Source organism: Dermacentor variabilis, chromosome 5 (assembly GCF_050947875.1).
Source record: "Dermacentor variabilis isolate Ectoservices chromosome 5, ASM5094787v1, whole genome shotgun sequence".
Taxonomy (NCBI): Eukaryota; Metazoa; Arthropoda; class Arachnida; order Ixodida; family Ixodidae; genus Dermacentor; species Dermacentor variabilis.
The window spans coordinates 205,999,391-206,017,078 of record NC_134572.1 but is presented as its reverse complement, the minus strand read 5'-3'; the positions used below and the strand labels follow the sequence as shown (position 1 = coordinate 206,017,078).

Genomic DNA, 17,688 nt, shown 5'->3' with positions numbered 1-17,688 from the left:
TGAACGCTTGTTCACTTATTGCTTTATCGCTTGTGACGGCGTTCTGATATCCTATCGCCTTGATTTCGTTTTGAGTCGCGCATAGCTCCTCTCGTCCGCCAGCGCACGTTTCGTGGACGTCTCGCCACACGACAGCCTGTCGGCGCGTGCGCGCACCACAGATCCCTTATATCTCTCCACGTCTATAGTCTCCAAGTTTCTTTTGACATCCTTAATTTCTCTACTGCGCATACCCGGTTGCACACTTTCTTGGCAGAGTAAAAAATCTAACTGACAATGCAACTGCTTTTCTTTCTTCGTTTCGCGGTGTTTTATACACTATGCTCTTTCAATCGCGTCCATTTTTTACTTTTTCTTTAAAACACTGCCATGTATACATTAAATTGCCCGTGTTACACTTGCGTACTTCGTCTAATTTAGTTTTAATGTCCTCTAAAAACGTGTCTTCATCGAGTAGGACATCGAGTAGGAGTAGCTTGTCGTTCAATTTTCACAGGTCCCAGCTAAATCTCTGCTTTTCTTCTTTATCGATGGAGACCATGATTAGGCTATGGTCATGAAAGGAACGTGCTTCACAGTATAATCTCGGCACCAGGGAAATAATGATGCAGACACGTACGCTCTGTCAAGCCTCGCCTCACTGCTAAGCTGTTAATGTGTGCATTGGGTGCTCTGAGACAGCAAACCTCCTACGTCGTCCAACTCTCGCTCGCGAATCATTGCATTCAACAACAAGGCGCTATAATGCCGGACCGGCGTTTTGCTTGCCCTATCTACGCGAGTGCAAACACAGTTGAAATGTCCTACAAAAATAACTGTCTTATCACACGACAAGTGCACTTAAAGATTTTCGAAAACTATTTTTCGCTCTTGCTCCCTATTTGGCACATATACACAAACAATCCGCCAACTCGAGCCAGAAAAGGAAAACTCACACACAATTAATCGTCCCAATTGATCAATATGTAAACATTCTACTGCAATGCCAATGCTATTCTTCATAAAAAGCAAGCAGCTACCGGATGTGCCATGAGAATGGCTGACACATACATTGTATCGGGAGCGGAAAGGCGAAACCATGCGGTCTGTCTGCTCTTGGGACTCGATTTTCGTTTCCTGCACGGCGGCAATATCAACGTCGTTCTCAAGAAACAAACGACGCAACTGATGCTGCCGCCTCCTTGACCCAAGTCATCTAATGTTGGGCGTTGCTACGCGTAAGGTTGTTTCTCATTTAAGGAGCGTGTTGTTATCGCTATGAGCAGGCATCATCATCTTCATCATCATCATCATCAGCCTGGTTACGCCCACTGCAGGGCAAAGGCCTCTCCCATACTTCTCCAACAACCCCGGTCATGTAGTAATTGTGGCCATGCCGTCCCTGCAAACTTCTTAATCTCATCCGCCGACCTAACTTTCTGCCGCCCCCTGCTACGCTTCCCTTCCCTTGGGATCCAGTCCGTAACCCTTAATGACCATCGGTTATCTTCCCTCCTCATTACGTGTCCTGCCCATGCCCATTTCTTTTTCTTGATTTCAACTAAGATGTCATTAACTCGCGTTTGTTCCCTCACCCAATCTGCTCTTTTCTTATTCCTTAACGTTACGCCTATCATTCTTCTTTCCATAGCTCGTTGTGTCGTCCTCAATTTGAGTAGAACCCTTTTAGTAAGCGTCCAGGTTTCTGCCCCATAGGTGAGTACTGGTAAGACACAGCTATTATATACTTTTCTCTTGAGGGATAATGGCAACCTGCTGTTCATGATTTGGGAATGCCTGCCAAACGCACCCCAGCCCATTCTTATTCTTCTGATTATTTCCGTCTCATGATCCGGATCCGCCGTCACTACCTGCCCTAAGTAGATGTATTCCCTTACGACTTCCAGTGCCTCGCTGCCTATTGTAAATTGCTGTTCTCTCCCGAGACGGTTAAGCATTACTTTAGTTTTCTGCAGAATAATTTTTAGACCCACTCTTCTGCTTTGCCTCTCCAGGTCAGTGAGCATGCATTGCAATTGGTCCCCTGAGTTACTAAGCAAGGCAATATCATCAGCGAATCACAAGTTACTAAGGTATTCTCCACTAACTTTTATGCCCAATTCTTCCCAATCCAGGTCTCTGAATACCTCCTGTAAACACGCTGTGAATAGCATTGGAGATATCGTATCTCCCTGCCTGACGCCTTTCTTTATTGGGATTTTGTTGCTTGCTTTATGGAGGACTACGGTGGCTGTGGAGCCGCTATAGATATCTTCCAGTATTGTTACATATGGCTCATCTACACCCTGATTCCGTAATGCCTCCATGACTGCTGAGGTTTCGACTGAATCAAACGCTTTCTCGTAATCAGGCGTACCAGGAGAGCAGGCATACCGCATGGTTACTACTTGAAGTGAATGCTCATCAGAAAATAAGGAAATCGCACGACTTACAGGCGTCTCGGCTTTTTTCATGTTTTTCCGTCGCGGCTCCCACACAACACTTTCACATTTGTCTCTTACAGATTACTCTCCCTCCAAAAATCACTACAGTCTCACCTACCCAGGTGATATAGACGGCAGAGGCGGCTTCGCCTCTGCCCGTGGGTCGACCAGAATTTTTGGCCGCGGTTTGAAAGTCGGACGCCTGATCACCGTTTTCTTCGTCGGTGGTTCCCCACCCTCGACGTCATCGGAAGTACATGACTCGTCTCTGCTTTCATCCCAAGGGCGATTACCAGCCAGGCCGCTGGCAGCGCTCTCGCTGTCGTCCATGTTGTCATGTCCAGGTGTAGTCTCTCTTTCCTTGGCTGAAGTTTCACCGGACTGAGGCCTCGCTGATGCCGTTGCACTCCCTGGTTGTAACTCCGACGGCTGGTCTGCGGGCTCCTGCCCCGTTGTCGTGTTCGACCCTTTTACTGTGACCTGTTCTTGAATCGATTCAGCCACTGTCTTTTCTTCCTTTGTTGCTTGCTTCGACATACACAAACAATACATAAAAGATAAAACATGTCAACAAGGATTTTGCTGGCACGACATATTAACATTTTTACAATGCTGCAAGCTTACCTAGCATGTCAATCCATGTTGGCTGTTCAGGGAGTGCCCGATGGACATCCCTGAACCGCACCACAGAATCAGTGAAGGGATCACGTGTCAATAAAACTTGGTGCTGGGCTAGTTGGTGATGCATTCTTTAAAACTGATGGTAGCGCTAAAAAGGACGAACGCATGGTGAAAGGACGTTGTGTCGACACTCGGTAACGTCGTTGTATCGTCTTTTCACCATGCGTTTGTCCTTTTTAGCGCTACCATCAGTTTTAAAGAATGATCACGTGTAGGTCGCCAAGTGACATCAGCATTGTTGAACTGTGTTCTAACTTTCCACAAACTGTGGAGGCCCAGGAGCATTACAGCGTCATACGGAAAAGCCTTCGTTTCTACCGGTAAGAATCTTATTCCATGTGGATCTAAAGGTAACTCTATCTTTGATGTTCTTTGTTGCACATCCCATAAAATGATTTTATCCCAGCAATCTAGAAACATATGCTCTATCGTTTCAAGTTTCTTGCATAAGAAGCAGTTAATGAACCACGGGACAAAAATACCCTTGTTATGCATCCTTGTTTTAACTGATAATGTGTTAATGTAGTTCAAAGAAAAACGTTTTTACCGAAATGTGTACTGGCATTCTTTTAACCCTGTTGAGGTAATCTCCTGGGCCTTCCCGGTTTGACATACGGTAAATCGGTACAGGGAGCATAGTGTAAATTAGGTGCTTATACAGTTTTTTCCTAGTAATATTGGCGAGATACTGCACTGAAAATAGCACATGCAACATTCTGTACGCAAGCACGACTTCTCGCAGGTAACCTTTAACGGTACCATGCATTGCTTCACACGAGCATACAGCAAATCCTGAAAGGTGACGACGTGAAAGCACTTTCACGACTGTGGGAAGGAAAACATCATTCTGATCGCGAATGTACTAAAGCGCGACACAACTCGTCGCACCAATAAATGTGCCAAAACAAGGCCCCCTTTTTTTTTACTGGCATGAATTTGGGGGGGGGGGGTGCGGCTTGTTCTTTCCCAAGTAGATGCCGATATGAAAACGGCGAAGACTAGGTGGATTTTTTGGATGTTGATCTGCGAAGCATACAGCACATTCATGACATACCATATCTTGGGCGTAATGAGTAGGTTATAGACTGTGGCGCGCGCGAACGTTGACAGCTGTCGCCCTTGCCACGCATTAGCCTTTTCCTTTGCTCTCGCCACTTGTTCATTCCAGTACGGCTCAGGTTCGCGATAAGAGTCAAGAGGCACGCCTAGGTAGGTTGTTGCAGTGGTTGACCACCGAAGTCGAGCGAAGTAGTCTGGCGTTTCTTCCCATGCGCAATGCGAAAACCCCTAACTCTTCTCCCAGTTTATTTCCGCCCCGGTGCACTTACAGAAGTTTTCAACTACCTCCACGGCCTCGCAAATAACGTTTCTATTTGAACGGAATATGGTGATGTCATCTACATACGTCAATATTTTAACTTTGTTGACTGTAACCTGAATCCAGTTATCCGTTGATTGTTTTGGATGGCCTTGCACAAAGGCAAGGTAAGCCGCGAATAGCAGGAGCGACATCGGACATCCCTGCCTCACAGAAGACAGCACTTGCACGCTGTTTGTCAGCTCCCCATTTACAATTACCCGAGTTGAGCAGTTAGCATACGCCATTCTGACAGCGTCTGTTATTACGCTTCCTACGTTGGAATGCTCTAATAGGGCGAAGAGAGCATCGTGGGAAACACGGTCGAAGGCTTTAGACAGATCTAGTTGCATCATAGCTACTCGTTCGGTAAATACATCACAACATTCTAGCACACTTCGAGCTACATGTACGTTCGTGGCTATGCTTCTACCATTTATACCACAGGTCTGATACATGTCAATCAGCCTCGTTATCATACCCTGCTAACGTTTGGCCAACACCTTCACAGATATTTTATAGTCGACGTTGGTAAGGCTTATAGGGCGATACGCCACTGTCACTTCATTACACGCGGCTTTTGAAGCGGGGTTTTATATACGTGTAGAAGTGATGTAGCCCAAGGTGCGAGCCAAATTGATGTTTAGTGCCGTCCCACCTGTGACAGTGACGCTTCGATGAGGTTAAAGCAAAGATGTAGCAGTGTTTTAAAAGAACTTCTTGGGCAAGTTGGTGCTTAGATTTCCTAGGTATACTTTGTGGTGCAAGACACATTTCTTGAAGCGGAACAGAAGACAGTGAAGCGCCAGTGAAGACAGACAGTGAAGACATTGGCGCTTCACTGTCTTCTTCTGTCCCTTTTCAAGAAATGTATTTTGCGCCACAAAGTATACCTAGGAAATGTAGCAGTGTTGACAGCCATAGTCTAATATGCTTAAAGCGCGAACGAAGACGGAAACTTATTCGATTATGGCATACCAACTAGCCCAAACTGCCACCCTTCTAAGTAGGCAGCCATCAGTTTCATGCCATCGTTATTGTGCGGCGCATGTACAAAAATGCGCTATGCTATGTTCCTTGCAGCATTAAAGCAGTTGGAAGTAGGCGCTTTCAGTCTCCTTCCTTTCTTTTGCTAAATCCAGCGCCTAAAAGCAATTCTCATTTCAGCTGGTTGTTTACAGAACTAAGTACCTCGTGAATTCAACTGAATCGCCGTGTACTGCTTTACTGACACATCTGTCAATTACAGGATGTGTAAGGAGGTCTTTAGCTCTGATAAACATAACGCTGAAATCAACCTTCTTTTCTTGCTTTTCTATTGAGCACTCGGGGTGTAGCCTTTCGATCATATGCAGACCATGAACCCTCCATTCATCTTTTGCTTAAACACGAAAGTGGTTCAGAGGGACTGTCTGTTGGGCTAGTTGGTCTAACATTGTAAATTCCAAATACAGCGCAAGCAATACGCATACACATGAAGCATGCAAGAAAGACCGGGTCTTTCGTGTATTGTAAACGTGAAATTGGCTCGACCCTTGCGCTGCTTCGACTTCTTGATCATGTACGTAAAACCCCGCTTCAAAGGGCACGTATCATGAACCGACAGTTGTGTAACCGGTTAACGTGGTGGTCTCACAACACGTAGGTCAGCGGGTCAAATCCGTAGCCCGACAAGCAGTTTTTTTCTTTTTTTCGCGCGGCTTGGGCTTTTTTGTTCGGCAGCACCAACACCAACGCTGACACGAGTGAGGCAACGCAAGCTTCGCTTGAATAATGTGATGGTGGGCATCTTTTTGTGCATTGCAATGCATTCGCATGTCAGCCGTACTTGAGTCTTGTTTGACATTCAACAACAAAACAGCGTATGGTCGCAGGCTGAACACAAGAATGGAGGCGGCGAGGTTTTACTGGACACAGGCCTGTCGGAGGAGGACGAGCTGGGATGCTTCGGCCGAAAGTGCGTGGCAAACAACCAGTGCTGCCGCGGCTCCGTTTGCGTCGACGTTGATGGATCAAAAGGTTCACCTTGACCTTTCATTTCTGATTTTTGTAGCGGCACCAGTGTGTGTAACGGTGCTCCTTTGCCTAGTTATTTCGAGAAGGTAGTGCTGGAACACGACATTAAGGACAAAAACGGATAACACAAAGGGCCGACTAGCAGCTCATCGCCAGCTACTGGGCATTAAAAAGAATGGAGAAAGGCAACATGATGCGAAATTTCTTTCTGATATTCGGCGTCTTTCTTTTTTTCTTTTTAAAGTGCTTTGCGACGCACCATTGATAAATTTGAGATTTTTTATGTTGGCAAATGCTTCATAGGTGTCACGTGCCAAAAAAGTACACCCATTGGGTCGTATCTTGCCAGACAACAATAATCGTCATCTGTCTAATCCGCATTTCCTTTTTTTTTTAACGCTGCGAGCCCGGCACTTCCAAGTCACGAATTCCAAGTCACGTGATCAGCATGAGAGAGCATAGTAGCGACCGCAGCGTTTTCAAAAAAAGAAAATGCTTGCAAGAGAGATCACGATTTTTGTTCTGTGGCAAGATACTACGGAAAGGGTGTAATTTTGTTTAAGAGTGATGTTGTACCGATTTTTTTCGCGGAGTAGACTCGTAAGCAAAATTACACCCTTTTGCCACACAAAAATATCGTCATCTGTCTTGTACGCATTCCCTTTCTTTAACGCGGCGAGCCCGGTACTTCCAAGTCATGAACGGCATGCCCGTTATCAATATGACAGAGCATTCTCGACAGGAAAGTAGCGAGCGCAGCGTTTTCAAGGAAGGAAACGCAAGCAAGGCAGATGACGATTATTGTTGTGTGGCAAATATACCAAACAAAGGGTGTACATTTGCTTAGTAGTGTACACTGTACAAAAGTATGCACCCTTTGGGGTGTATATCTGCCACACAACAATAATCGTCATGTGCCTTGCTTACGTTTCCTGTCTTAAAAACGCCGCACCCGCTGCTTTCCTGTCGGTAATGCTATGTCATGCTGATAACGCGCATGTCGTACGTTGCTGTTAAGTGCTGAGCTTGCAGCGTTAAAGAAAGGAAATGCGGACAAGACAGATGACGTTTATTGTTGTGTGGCAAGACACGACTCAAAGGGTGTAAACTTTTCTTAGAGTGCAAGCATAATGATTAACCACATGGTTTGCATTGCATCGTCAGATTTTGTAACGAAGCGCCTTCAGTAAAAAGCGCCACCTATGAAATGGCCGATGTGGTCCCACATGTCGGAAATCATGTCTTGAATAAGTAAAGAGCAACGCGCAATAAACCGGGACATAAAAAGAACACACATGACAGGACCGGCGCCACTCACAACTAAGTTTATTTCCGCAAGAAGCCTGCCTTATGTAGGTCAATCAAGCCGAATTATACACGAAACATTAGAAGTAAAATACAGCAAACTATCGACCACTCGGGAATCATATCAGGCACAACAGATCAAATCAGCAAACAAGAACCACACGTGGCGCAGCACAGGAAGCAATTCATCGATCACAGTCATTGCCAAGCCAACGGGGAGAAAAACGAGACATAACAAGTACCATCCATGCTTCACTATCAAGCACTTCAACACATAGCACCAGTCAAACGCCTAAGGCCCAGTCAGTGATAAAACGCGCAGGACTATGAGAATGATGACCAACGAATAACACGGAAAAAACATGAAAAATGGGCGTTTAAGAACAGTGTCTGTGTCAAATCTAAAATCTCTAATAGTCGCTCACCGATAAAATTGAAAAACGTGTGACCGCGCGGAAACTGAACCATGTGACAAACGATAAAATGTTGAACGAACAGAACAGTTGAACGATAAAGGGTCTAATGCACATCGTCTGCGTTGAACCGAAAAAAAGGCGACAAAAACCTGTAAGAGCCCTTAGAAAATCGTCAACAAAAATTAAATGTAAACAAAAATTAAACGAAGACAGACGGAAAAAACCTAAATGAAATCACTCTAACACGAGGCCTAAATGAAGCCTTCTGGAAAAGTAGTCTCCTTGCCACTAAGCACAATGACTAAGCACAAGACAGGCCAAGCGAAGTTTATTGCTCCTTGCTCTTTACTTATTCAAGCATGAACCAACTTGCCCAAGCAAGAGTTTCACCTAAACCGCGTCACCTGTCCATCCATATAGAGTCCTTCTTCACGTTCTCGGCAAAGAAGTTTCATTTAATGGTTCATATGACTCGCGAGAACACCTATATTATCTTTAAACAGCGCAACCCTAATTGAGCTATCGCAGGCGTAGCATGCTTGTAATCAGCCTACAAAATACAGTAAGCAATAGAAAAGCAGCAACAATGAAAAAAATCACCGCTCAAGCACTCCGTACAGATTGTTATCCAGTGAAGCTGTGTTGCGCATTCCTCTGCGTGCATATATTGCATGTGATACAATAGAAGATAAACAGTCCAAAGTTGGCCCTCTCCTGATCCCTTCCGTCCCTCCTTGTTTGCGCCAAAGCGATCATATTTATGATCTACTCAGAACAATGAACCAACTAGCCCAACAACATGTACTCCTGGATTACATTTCTTCTACAGTGGGCCCTTTTGTTAACTACAGTAGCTACGCTTCAAATATCGGCACCCTAGTGAGCCTCACTGGTGACTCCACTTTCCAAGCAAGACTCATCACCTCCTCTTTACGAAAATTCCAAGTACCAGAAGAAGTAAGTGCTCTCTTCGGGGATTTCATACCTTCGTTCGGACACGCCAAGCGAGTGTGCAATATTTTAAACTCGGAACTGTGACGAAAGCGGGATTATTGTATGACCTGCTTCGTGCACTCTGATTTATTTTGCACCCAGTGCGACTGGCTGTACAAAAGTTTACTGCCGCTAAACGCTCAGCAGCCCACATTACTGAGGCAAAGTGGAACCAAGTGCTCAGGAACGCCCGCCGCCTCATCCCCAAGAGGCCTGCACGCACGGTTAAAGATAGCTTCGTTGTTATGGGAGATGTCAGCATCCCGGAGAACATTCCGGGAATCCCGGGCCGCAATTTAGCCACGAACCTTCTCTGCTGGATCAGGAGATGTTAGCTATGAACCGACGAGTTGCCGGGAAAACAGATGTGGAGCAGAGCGACCGCTTCTTACAGGAGGGCGTGCAGGCGCTTTCCAGAACCGCCGACATGCCGTTTTTTTGTTCACCACAAGTAACCTACTGCGGCTATAGTCGCCTTCTTCAAGCGCAACAACTTGTGCCTAGTTCCGGCCGATAGAAGCGGTTGTTTCGTTGCAATGCCCGCGGATATGTAAAACTCGAAGGCAAGACAAGCGGTGGAGAAGAACTCCGTCCACAAAAAAGCCAGCAAAACAAGAGTGAAAAGCAAGGTTTTAGCTCCAAGTGATTATTCGGAACTGACGAGACTTGCACGCTACATTGAGTGGTGAGTGGCCGCGCTGGCTAACACTACCAGGGTTCTACTAGGACACATAAATACCCAAGAAAGTGGATGGGGAAACCGCGCCACGGTAGCTCAATTGGTAAAGCATCGCACGCGAAATGCGAAGGTTGTGAGTTCTGTTCCCAGCTGCGGCAAGTTGTATTTTCATCCACTTTAATTTCCATTAGGTTATCGTTTCTTAATTTCATTTATTAAGCACAAGTATTTCCCCAATGTTGTCCTTGGTGTCAGTGTTTGTTGGCTTCTTATGATATGACTAATAAAGATCGGGCCCGTCGGTTAGCCCCCTTTCTCCTCCTTTATTACATAACGAGGGTCTCAAATCCAGCAACATTGACGCCTTCAGGTAGCATATGTGGGTTTATTGATCAGTTGCCTTCACCCGAAAATATCACGTTTTCGCGACGCCTGCGGCAAGAAGGACGTACCACGTCCGCCGCCGAGGCAAGGTAAATATACCTGGTAGCGAAGCTTCCATAGGAGCCCATAAGTTCAAAACATGGCGCTCCATCGGCGGTTCATAGGGCTTAATGCCATCTGTATGTGGTGGGAACACTTCCGGTGGAAGAAAAAATAATGTGACATCATGTCCGTTAAAAGCAGAAGTCACGTAATTTTGTTGTAGAAGCGCGAAATTTGTTTTGTTGTCCTGCATTTGGAGCTACATATTCAAATGCCCCGCCATTCGACTTGATGGGCGTTTCGAGATTTCAGCGTGGAAAGCGATGTAGGGAAAGGCCAGCAGTACGGTTGCCGGGTTCGCATCCCTGAACAGAACATACTTTCTTTGGAGGCCGACGAAAGCTTTAGGTGTAGAGTGCTGATCCTATTGTCGGATGCCAAGCCCGTCGGCCAGCGCAGTCGCACGAAAACAACTGCACAATTACCTGACGGTCATACCTCACTACTTTTGACTAAACAAATTAAGAAGCGATGAAGCTACCCGCGTCACCAACAAGGGTAGCGTTGGCCTGGCGGCCTGGGGTACAACTGGAAGCATCCGAAGGTCCCGGCAAAGCATGAGTCGACTGGTAACAACAAAACAACTTGTTTATTTTAACATCGCAAAGAGTTGGCGGTCAGGTTGACCGAAGTAGAGAGACGGGAGAGCACTTTACTCAACAGAAGAAATCGGAGCCCTCCTTTTGGCGTCCGGGGGCAGCTGTTTTTATACTCTCGCAGTTGAGGGCAAGAAGGAACCCCTCAATAGACGAGCACGTGATTGTACAATGGGCTAAGGTGACGCACACTGCCGCCGGTCGGGCACAAAGACTGGAAGGAGAGGGTGACCCCTGCTGTCGCACCGCCTGGTTCGGGCACAATGACTGGAAGGAGAGGGTGACCCCTGCTGTCGCACCGCCTGGTTCGGGCACAATGACTGGAAGGAGAGGGTGACCCCTGCTGTCGCATCGCCTGGTCCGGGCACAATGGCACAAACACTCACACACGCACATGAAGACACGTGGCATCGGAACATGCCTGGAAACGCCTGGAAACGCCTGGCGGGGAGCGTTGCGGCGACGCCGAACGGGCCAAAATGTCTGCCGCCCCGCCGCAGTCGCGCCGGCAAAACCGCGTGTCGCAGGCGAAACGCAACAGACCGCCCCGCCGGGGGAAGGAGATCCCGATGGACAGGGGACTGCATCCGCTGTCCGGAGGGATGTCGCTCGATGATGCTCATAACCGAAGTCGGGCGTCCCTCGACGTTTCTTGAGCGCAGCGCACAGAGAAGGCCTTGTTCTCTCGTTCAGGTTCGCACGGGACACTGCAAAGTGACTTCGGGAGAGTTCACATTTTTGTTCTCGTTCCCGGCAAGCGTTAGAACTACGCTGAAACTCAACCGCTCAGTCAGCAAGCACGGCACAACCCTCACTAAGCCCTGCCAGGCTCTTTCCCCTTTTTATACCACTGCCTAGTTCCTTACAGTAGTCTAGCATCACTCAGAACGCGTCCACAAATTGGAAAATTGCACTAGAAAGCATATCATCACTTTGAAACACTAAACAAAAGCAATATGTTAAAAAAAATCCTGCCTCAGGAAGAAAAACATCAGTAACGAACAATTTTGAGGCTGATTCCTACGTTAGGGGCTTCGACTTAAGCCATCGGCGTTACCGTTGAGACTCCCCTTTTTGTAACGCACCTCAAAGGAATATTGTTGTAAAGCGAGGCTCCAGCGCAGGAGGCGGCCATTTTTGGGAGAGATGGTCTGCAGCCATTGGAGAGGGCAGTGATCCGTCTCAATGATAAACCTCGAGCCGGCTAGATAGCATGACAATTTCTGAACGGCCCACACGAGACATGCACACTCTTTCTCGGTGGCGCTATACGCCTGCTCACGACTGGTCAGCTTACGACTAGCATACAGGACGGGGTGTTCTACTTCTCCCTTTTCCCGTTGGCACAGTACAACGCCCATGCCTCGCTCACTAGCATCGCACTGAACAATGAACCCTTTTGTAAAGTCTGGCGATCGTAGCACAGGCTGGCTTGTTAGGGCACTCTTTAGGGCGCTAAACGCTCTTTCCTTTGTCTCGTCCCAGACGATTGTTTGGGGCTCTGTCTTTCTTAGAGCATCCGTCAGGGGAGCCGCGATATCAGAGTACCTAGGGATGTACCTCTGATAGTAGCCGGCGACACCCAAGAACGACCGAATATCGGTCTTGGTGCGCGGTTGCGGAAAGTCTCGCACAGCGGCCACTTTTATTTCAGAGGGGCGGCGACGACCCTGACCAATCACGTGACCGAGGTAGACAACCTCGGCCTGTGCTAACTGGCACTTAGGAGCCTTGACTGTCAAGCCCGCTTCGCGCAGGCGGGTTAGCACTGCCCGCAAGTGTGCCATATGCTCAGACCAGGATGCGGAGAATATCGCTACGTCGTCTAGATACGGTAAAGCGAATTCTTGCTGTCCCCGCAACACTTTATCCATGAGGCTTGAAAAACAGTATGGCGCGTTCTTCAAACCAAAACTCAACACTTTAGGACGGAATGTTCCCATTGGTGAAATGAACGCCGCATACCTACTAGCCTCTTCTGTAAGTGGAACCTGCCAATAACCCCTGACAAGATCTAGGGTGGAAATAAACTGAGCGCTACTAACTTTCTCAAGGCGCTCCTCGATGTTAGGGATCGGATAAATTTGATCCTTAGTGATGGAATTAAGCCTGCGGTAGTCGACGCAAGGACGAGGTTCCTTGCCCGGTACCTCAACTAAAATCAAAGGGGAGGTATAATCACTCTCACCTGCCTCAATAACACCGAGCTGTAGCATTTTCTTTACCTCAGCCTCCATAATATCGCTCTGGCGGGGTGACACCCGGTACGCCTTGGATCGTACTGGCTCTGGGGAGGTAAGTTCAATTTTCTGCTCGGGCGACAGCGGTGCTTTACTGATAAGGTCACTAATGACTTGACCGGTGTCTTCCCTGTTCGTCACTGAGCCTAGTCCCGGAAGCTCGACCGGAAGCTCTTCAGGAACGTTTACCATCATGCACACCACTGCTTCCCTTTGTCTATAAGGTTTGAGCAGATTACAGTGGTAAACTTGCTGTGCTTTCCGCTTTCCTGGCAGACTTACCACGTAGTTAACGTCCGACAGTTTCTGAACAATTCGTGCGGGGCCCTCCCACTGCACGTCTAGTTTGTTGTTTAGCGATGTGCGCAATATCATGACCTCATCGCCCACCTCAAAACGACGGGCCCTGGCTGTCCGATCATAATAAACCTTGGCCCTCTGCTGGGCCTTTGTCATTGCTTCACCTGACAACTCCTGTGCCCTTCTTAAGCGTTCGAGGAGCTTAAGTACGTACTCCACCACGACTGGGTCGTCGCCCCTGCCTTCCCATGAGTCTCGAAGCATGCGAAGCGGAGATCGAAGCGAGCGACCGTACACCAGTTCAGCTGGCGAAAACCCCGTAGCCGCATGCGGCGCGGTCCTTAAAGCAAACATCACCCCAGGCAGACACAGCTCCCAGTCAGTTCGATGTTCAAAACACAACGCTCTCAACACGCGCTTCATGACGGAGTGGAGCTTCTCAACGGAATTCGACTGTGGGTGGTACACTGAGCTGTGTAACAGCTTTACCCCACACCTTTCGAGAAAAGTTGTCGTCAAAGCGCTAGTAAACACTGTGCCCTGATCTGATTGGATTTCCGCAGGGAAACCAACTCGCGCAAATATGGACAGTAGTGCATTAACTATCTCAACTGAGCTGAGTTCTTTAAGCGGCACTGCTTCAGGGAACTTTGTCGCTGGGCACATCACAGTCAAAATGTGTCTGTACCCCGTGGCTGTTACCGGCAGAGGTCCCACTGTATCAATAACGAGCCGTCTAAAAGGCTCCGTAATGATAGGTACCAATTTCAACGGCGCCCTCGATTTGTCCCCTGGTTTGCCCACCCGCTGACAGGTGTCACATGACCTCACGAAGTGGTCTGCGTCCCGAAAACACCCTGGCCAATAGTACTCTTGCAAGAGACGGTCCTTAGTTTTCTTAACTCCTAGGTGTCCGGACCACGAACCCCCGTGTGACAAGCGCAACAGATCCTGACGATAGCATTGAGGCACGATCAGCTGATCGAACTCCACTCCTCGGCGGTCTAGATACTTCCGGTACAGGACTCCACCTCTTTCCACAAAACGCGCAGTTTTCCTGGCGATACCTTCTTTGACATTGCAGCGTATGTTTTCTAGGCTACCATCCTTCTTTTGCTCGGCTATCAAAGCCGACCGGCTGACTTTTAGCAACCTATCAAGTCCGTCTGACGTAGGCGCGATGAGCAAATCAGTAGATAGCTCTTCTAACTTTCCCGTGTCGGGCGTTTCCTCTCCAGTATCTGGCGCCTTTAATGTTACAGACTCAAGTTTATTCAGTTCGGGCGTGCTCTGAATATCAGCTTGCTGCGCCTCTGACCCTTTTTCGTTGTTTGATAACGTCGGCCCCGCAACTACCGCCTTTGCAGCGAGCTCCCGAACCTTCGATCTGGTTAAGGCCTGAACACTAGCTTCACCAAACAAAAGCCCCTTCTCGCGCAGGAGGTGATCGGACCTGTTTGAAAATAGGTACGGGTACTGGGGGGGCAGCATAGATGACACTGCCGCCTCCGTCTCAAGCGTTCCGAAAGGTCCTTCAATAAGCACTTTTGCTACCGGCAGACACACGCTATGAGCTTCCACGGCTTGCTTGATCCATGCGCACTCGCCCGTGAACATATGGGGTTCTACGTAAGACGGGTGAACTACATCCATCGTAGCTGCGGAATCGCGAAGCACTCGGCACTCTTTCCCGTTCACGAGGAGGTCTCGCATGTAAGGCTCGAGAAGCTTCATGTTCTCGTCAGTGCTGCCTATTGAAAAAAACACAACTTTTGGTGTTGTTTCCGGACACTGCGCCGAAAAGTGACCCGGCTTCTGGCACGTATAACACAAGCGCGCTCGCCTCATCTCGAACCGCTTTCTGCGTTTGGCTGCCGCCGTCTCTTTACGTTTGGTCGGACTGCTTTCGCTCGCATCCGCACTACGCGTGTCCCCCTTTAATCTCATGGGTGTGAACTTTGGCCTCTCAAACTTCGAGCCAAATTCACCCTTTTGACCGTCCTTAGCTCCGCGAGCCCGACGCGTCACAAACTCCTCGGCTAGCTCAGCGGCTTTAGCCACCGTACAAACGTCTGGCCTATCCAAGACCCAGTATCGCACGTTCTCCGGTAACCGACTATAAAACTGTTCTAGCCCGAAGCACTGCAGAACTTTATCGTGGTCACCAAACGCTTTCTCTTCTTTGAGCCACTCCTGCATGTTTGACATAAGCCTATACGCAAACTCTGTATATGACTCACTTCTGCCTTTCTCATTTTCCCGAAACTTCCGACGGAACGCCTCCGCAGACAGCCGGTACTTTTTTAGCAGACTCGATTTTACTTTGTCGAAATCCTCTGCCTCCTCTCTATCCAAGCGAGCGACTACGTCGGCCGCCTCGCCGGGTAACAAAGTGAGCAAGCGCTGTGGCCACGTTTCCCGAGAGAACCCCTGCTTCTCGCACGTTCGCTCAAAGTTAACCAGGAACAAACCAATGTCCTCTCCAAGCTTAAACGGCCGCATCAGGTCAGTCATTTTGAACAATACGCGTTCTCCTGCACCGTGTGCCTGACTTCCATTACGAGCGCGTTCCATCTCTATCTCGAGACGCTTCATTTCCAACGCGTGTTGACGGTCGCGCTCTTCTTTTTTCTCTTGTTGCTCTCGCTCTTTCTGTTCTTTACGTTCACGCTCTTCTTTTTCTTTCTGTTCTTTAAGTTCGCGCTCCTGTCTTTTTGCCGTCTCCCTCTCTTCAATGGTCTCAAGGCATTCCGACAGCTCGTCATCCTCAGCTTCTAACTCAAGAATAGCCTTTAGCAGTTCAGGTTTTCTTAGTTTGTCTGAGACATCCAGACCCAACTCTCTTGCAAGCTCCAACAATTTCGGTTTGCGCAACGACTTCAAATCCATGGCTGCTCTGAATGCTGCTTTCTCTACTGCTTACTATTCATCATCATCATCATCATCAGCCTGGTTGCGCCCACTGCAGGGCAAAGGCCTCTCCCATGCTTCTCCAACAACCCCGGTCATGTACTAATTGTGGCCATGCCGGCCCTGCAAACTTCTTAATCTCATCCGCCCACCTAACTTTCTGCCGCCCCCTGCTACGCTTCCCTTCCCTTGGGATCCAGTCCGTAACCCTTCGTGACCATCGGTTATCTTCCCTCCTCATTACATGTCCTGCCCATGCCCATTTCTTTTTCTTGATTTCAACTAAGATGTCATTAACTCGCGTTTGTTCCCTCACCCAATCTGCTCTTTTCTTATCCCTTAACGTTACACCTATCATTCTTCTTTCCATAGCTCGTTGTGTCGTCCTCAATTTGAGTAGAACCCTTTTCGTAAGCCTCCAGGTTTCTGCCCCGTAGGTGAGTACTGGTAAGACACAGCTATTATATACTTTTCTCTTGAGGGATAATGGCAACCTGCTTTTCATGATTTGGGAATGCCTGCCAAACGCACCCCAGCCCATTCTTATTCTTCTGATTATTTCCGTCTCACGATCCGGATCCGCCGTCACTACCTGCCCTAAGTAGATGTATTCCCTTACGACTTCCAGTGCCTCGCTGCCTATTGTAAATTGCTGTTCTCTCCCGAGACTGTTAAGCATTACTTTAGTTTTCTGCAGATTAATTTTTAGACCAACTCTTCTGCTTTGCCTCTCCAGGTCAGTGAGCATGCATTGCAATTGGTCCCCTGAGTTACTAAGCAAGGCAATATCATCAGCGAATCGCAAGTTACTAAGGTATTCTCCATTAACTTTTATCCCCAATTCTTCCCAATCCAGGTCTCTGAATACCTCTTGTAAACACGCTGTGAATAGCATTGGAGATATCGTATCTCCCTGCCTGACGCCTTTCTTTATTGGGATTTTGTTGCTTGCTTTATGGAGGACTACGGTGGCTGTGGAGCCGCTATAGATATCTTCCAGTATTTTTACATATGGCTCATCTACACCCTGATTCCGTAATGCCTCCATGACTGCTGAGGTTTCGACTGAATCAAACGCTTTCTCGTAATCAATGAAAGCTATATATAAGGGTTGGTTATATTCTGCGCATTTCTCTATCACTTGATTGATAGTGTGAATATGGTCTATTGTTGAGTAGCCTTTACAGAATCCTGCCTGGTCCTTTGATTGACAGAAGTCTAAGGTGTTCCTGATTCTATTTGCAATTACCTTAGTAAATACTTTGTAGGCAACGGACAGTAAGCTG

General features: G+C 47.9%; 1 protein-coding gene across 1 annotated transcript in view; it reads left to right on the top strand.

Moving 5' to 3' along the window:
• spab (space blanket) overlaps window positions 1–17,688 on the top strand; it is a 327,616-nt gene that overhangs the window by 117,046 nt on the left and 192,882 nt on the right. Inside the window, exon 2 of the mRNA XM_075693943.1 lies at window positions 6,336–6,480. Coding sequence (XP_075550058.1) covers window positions 6,336–6,480 — 145 coding nt within the window. The remainder of the gene's footprint in view (window positions 1–6,335; window positions 6,481–17,688) is intronic.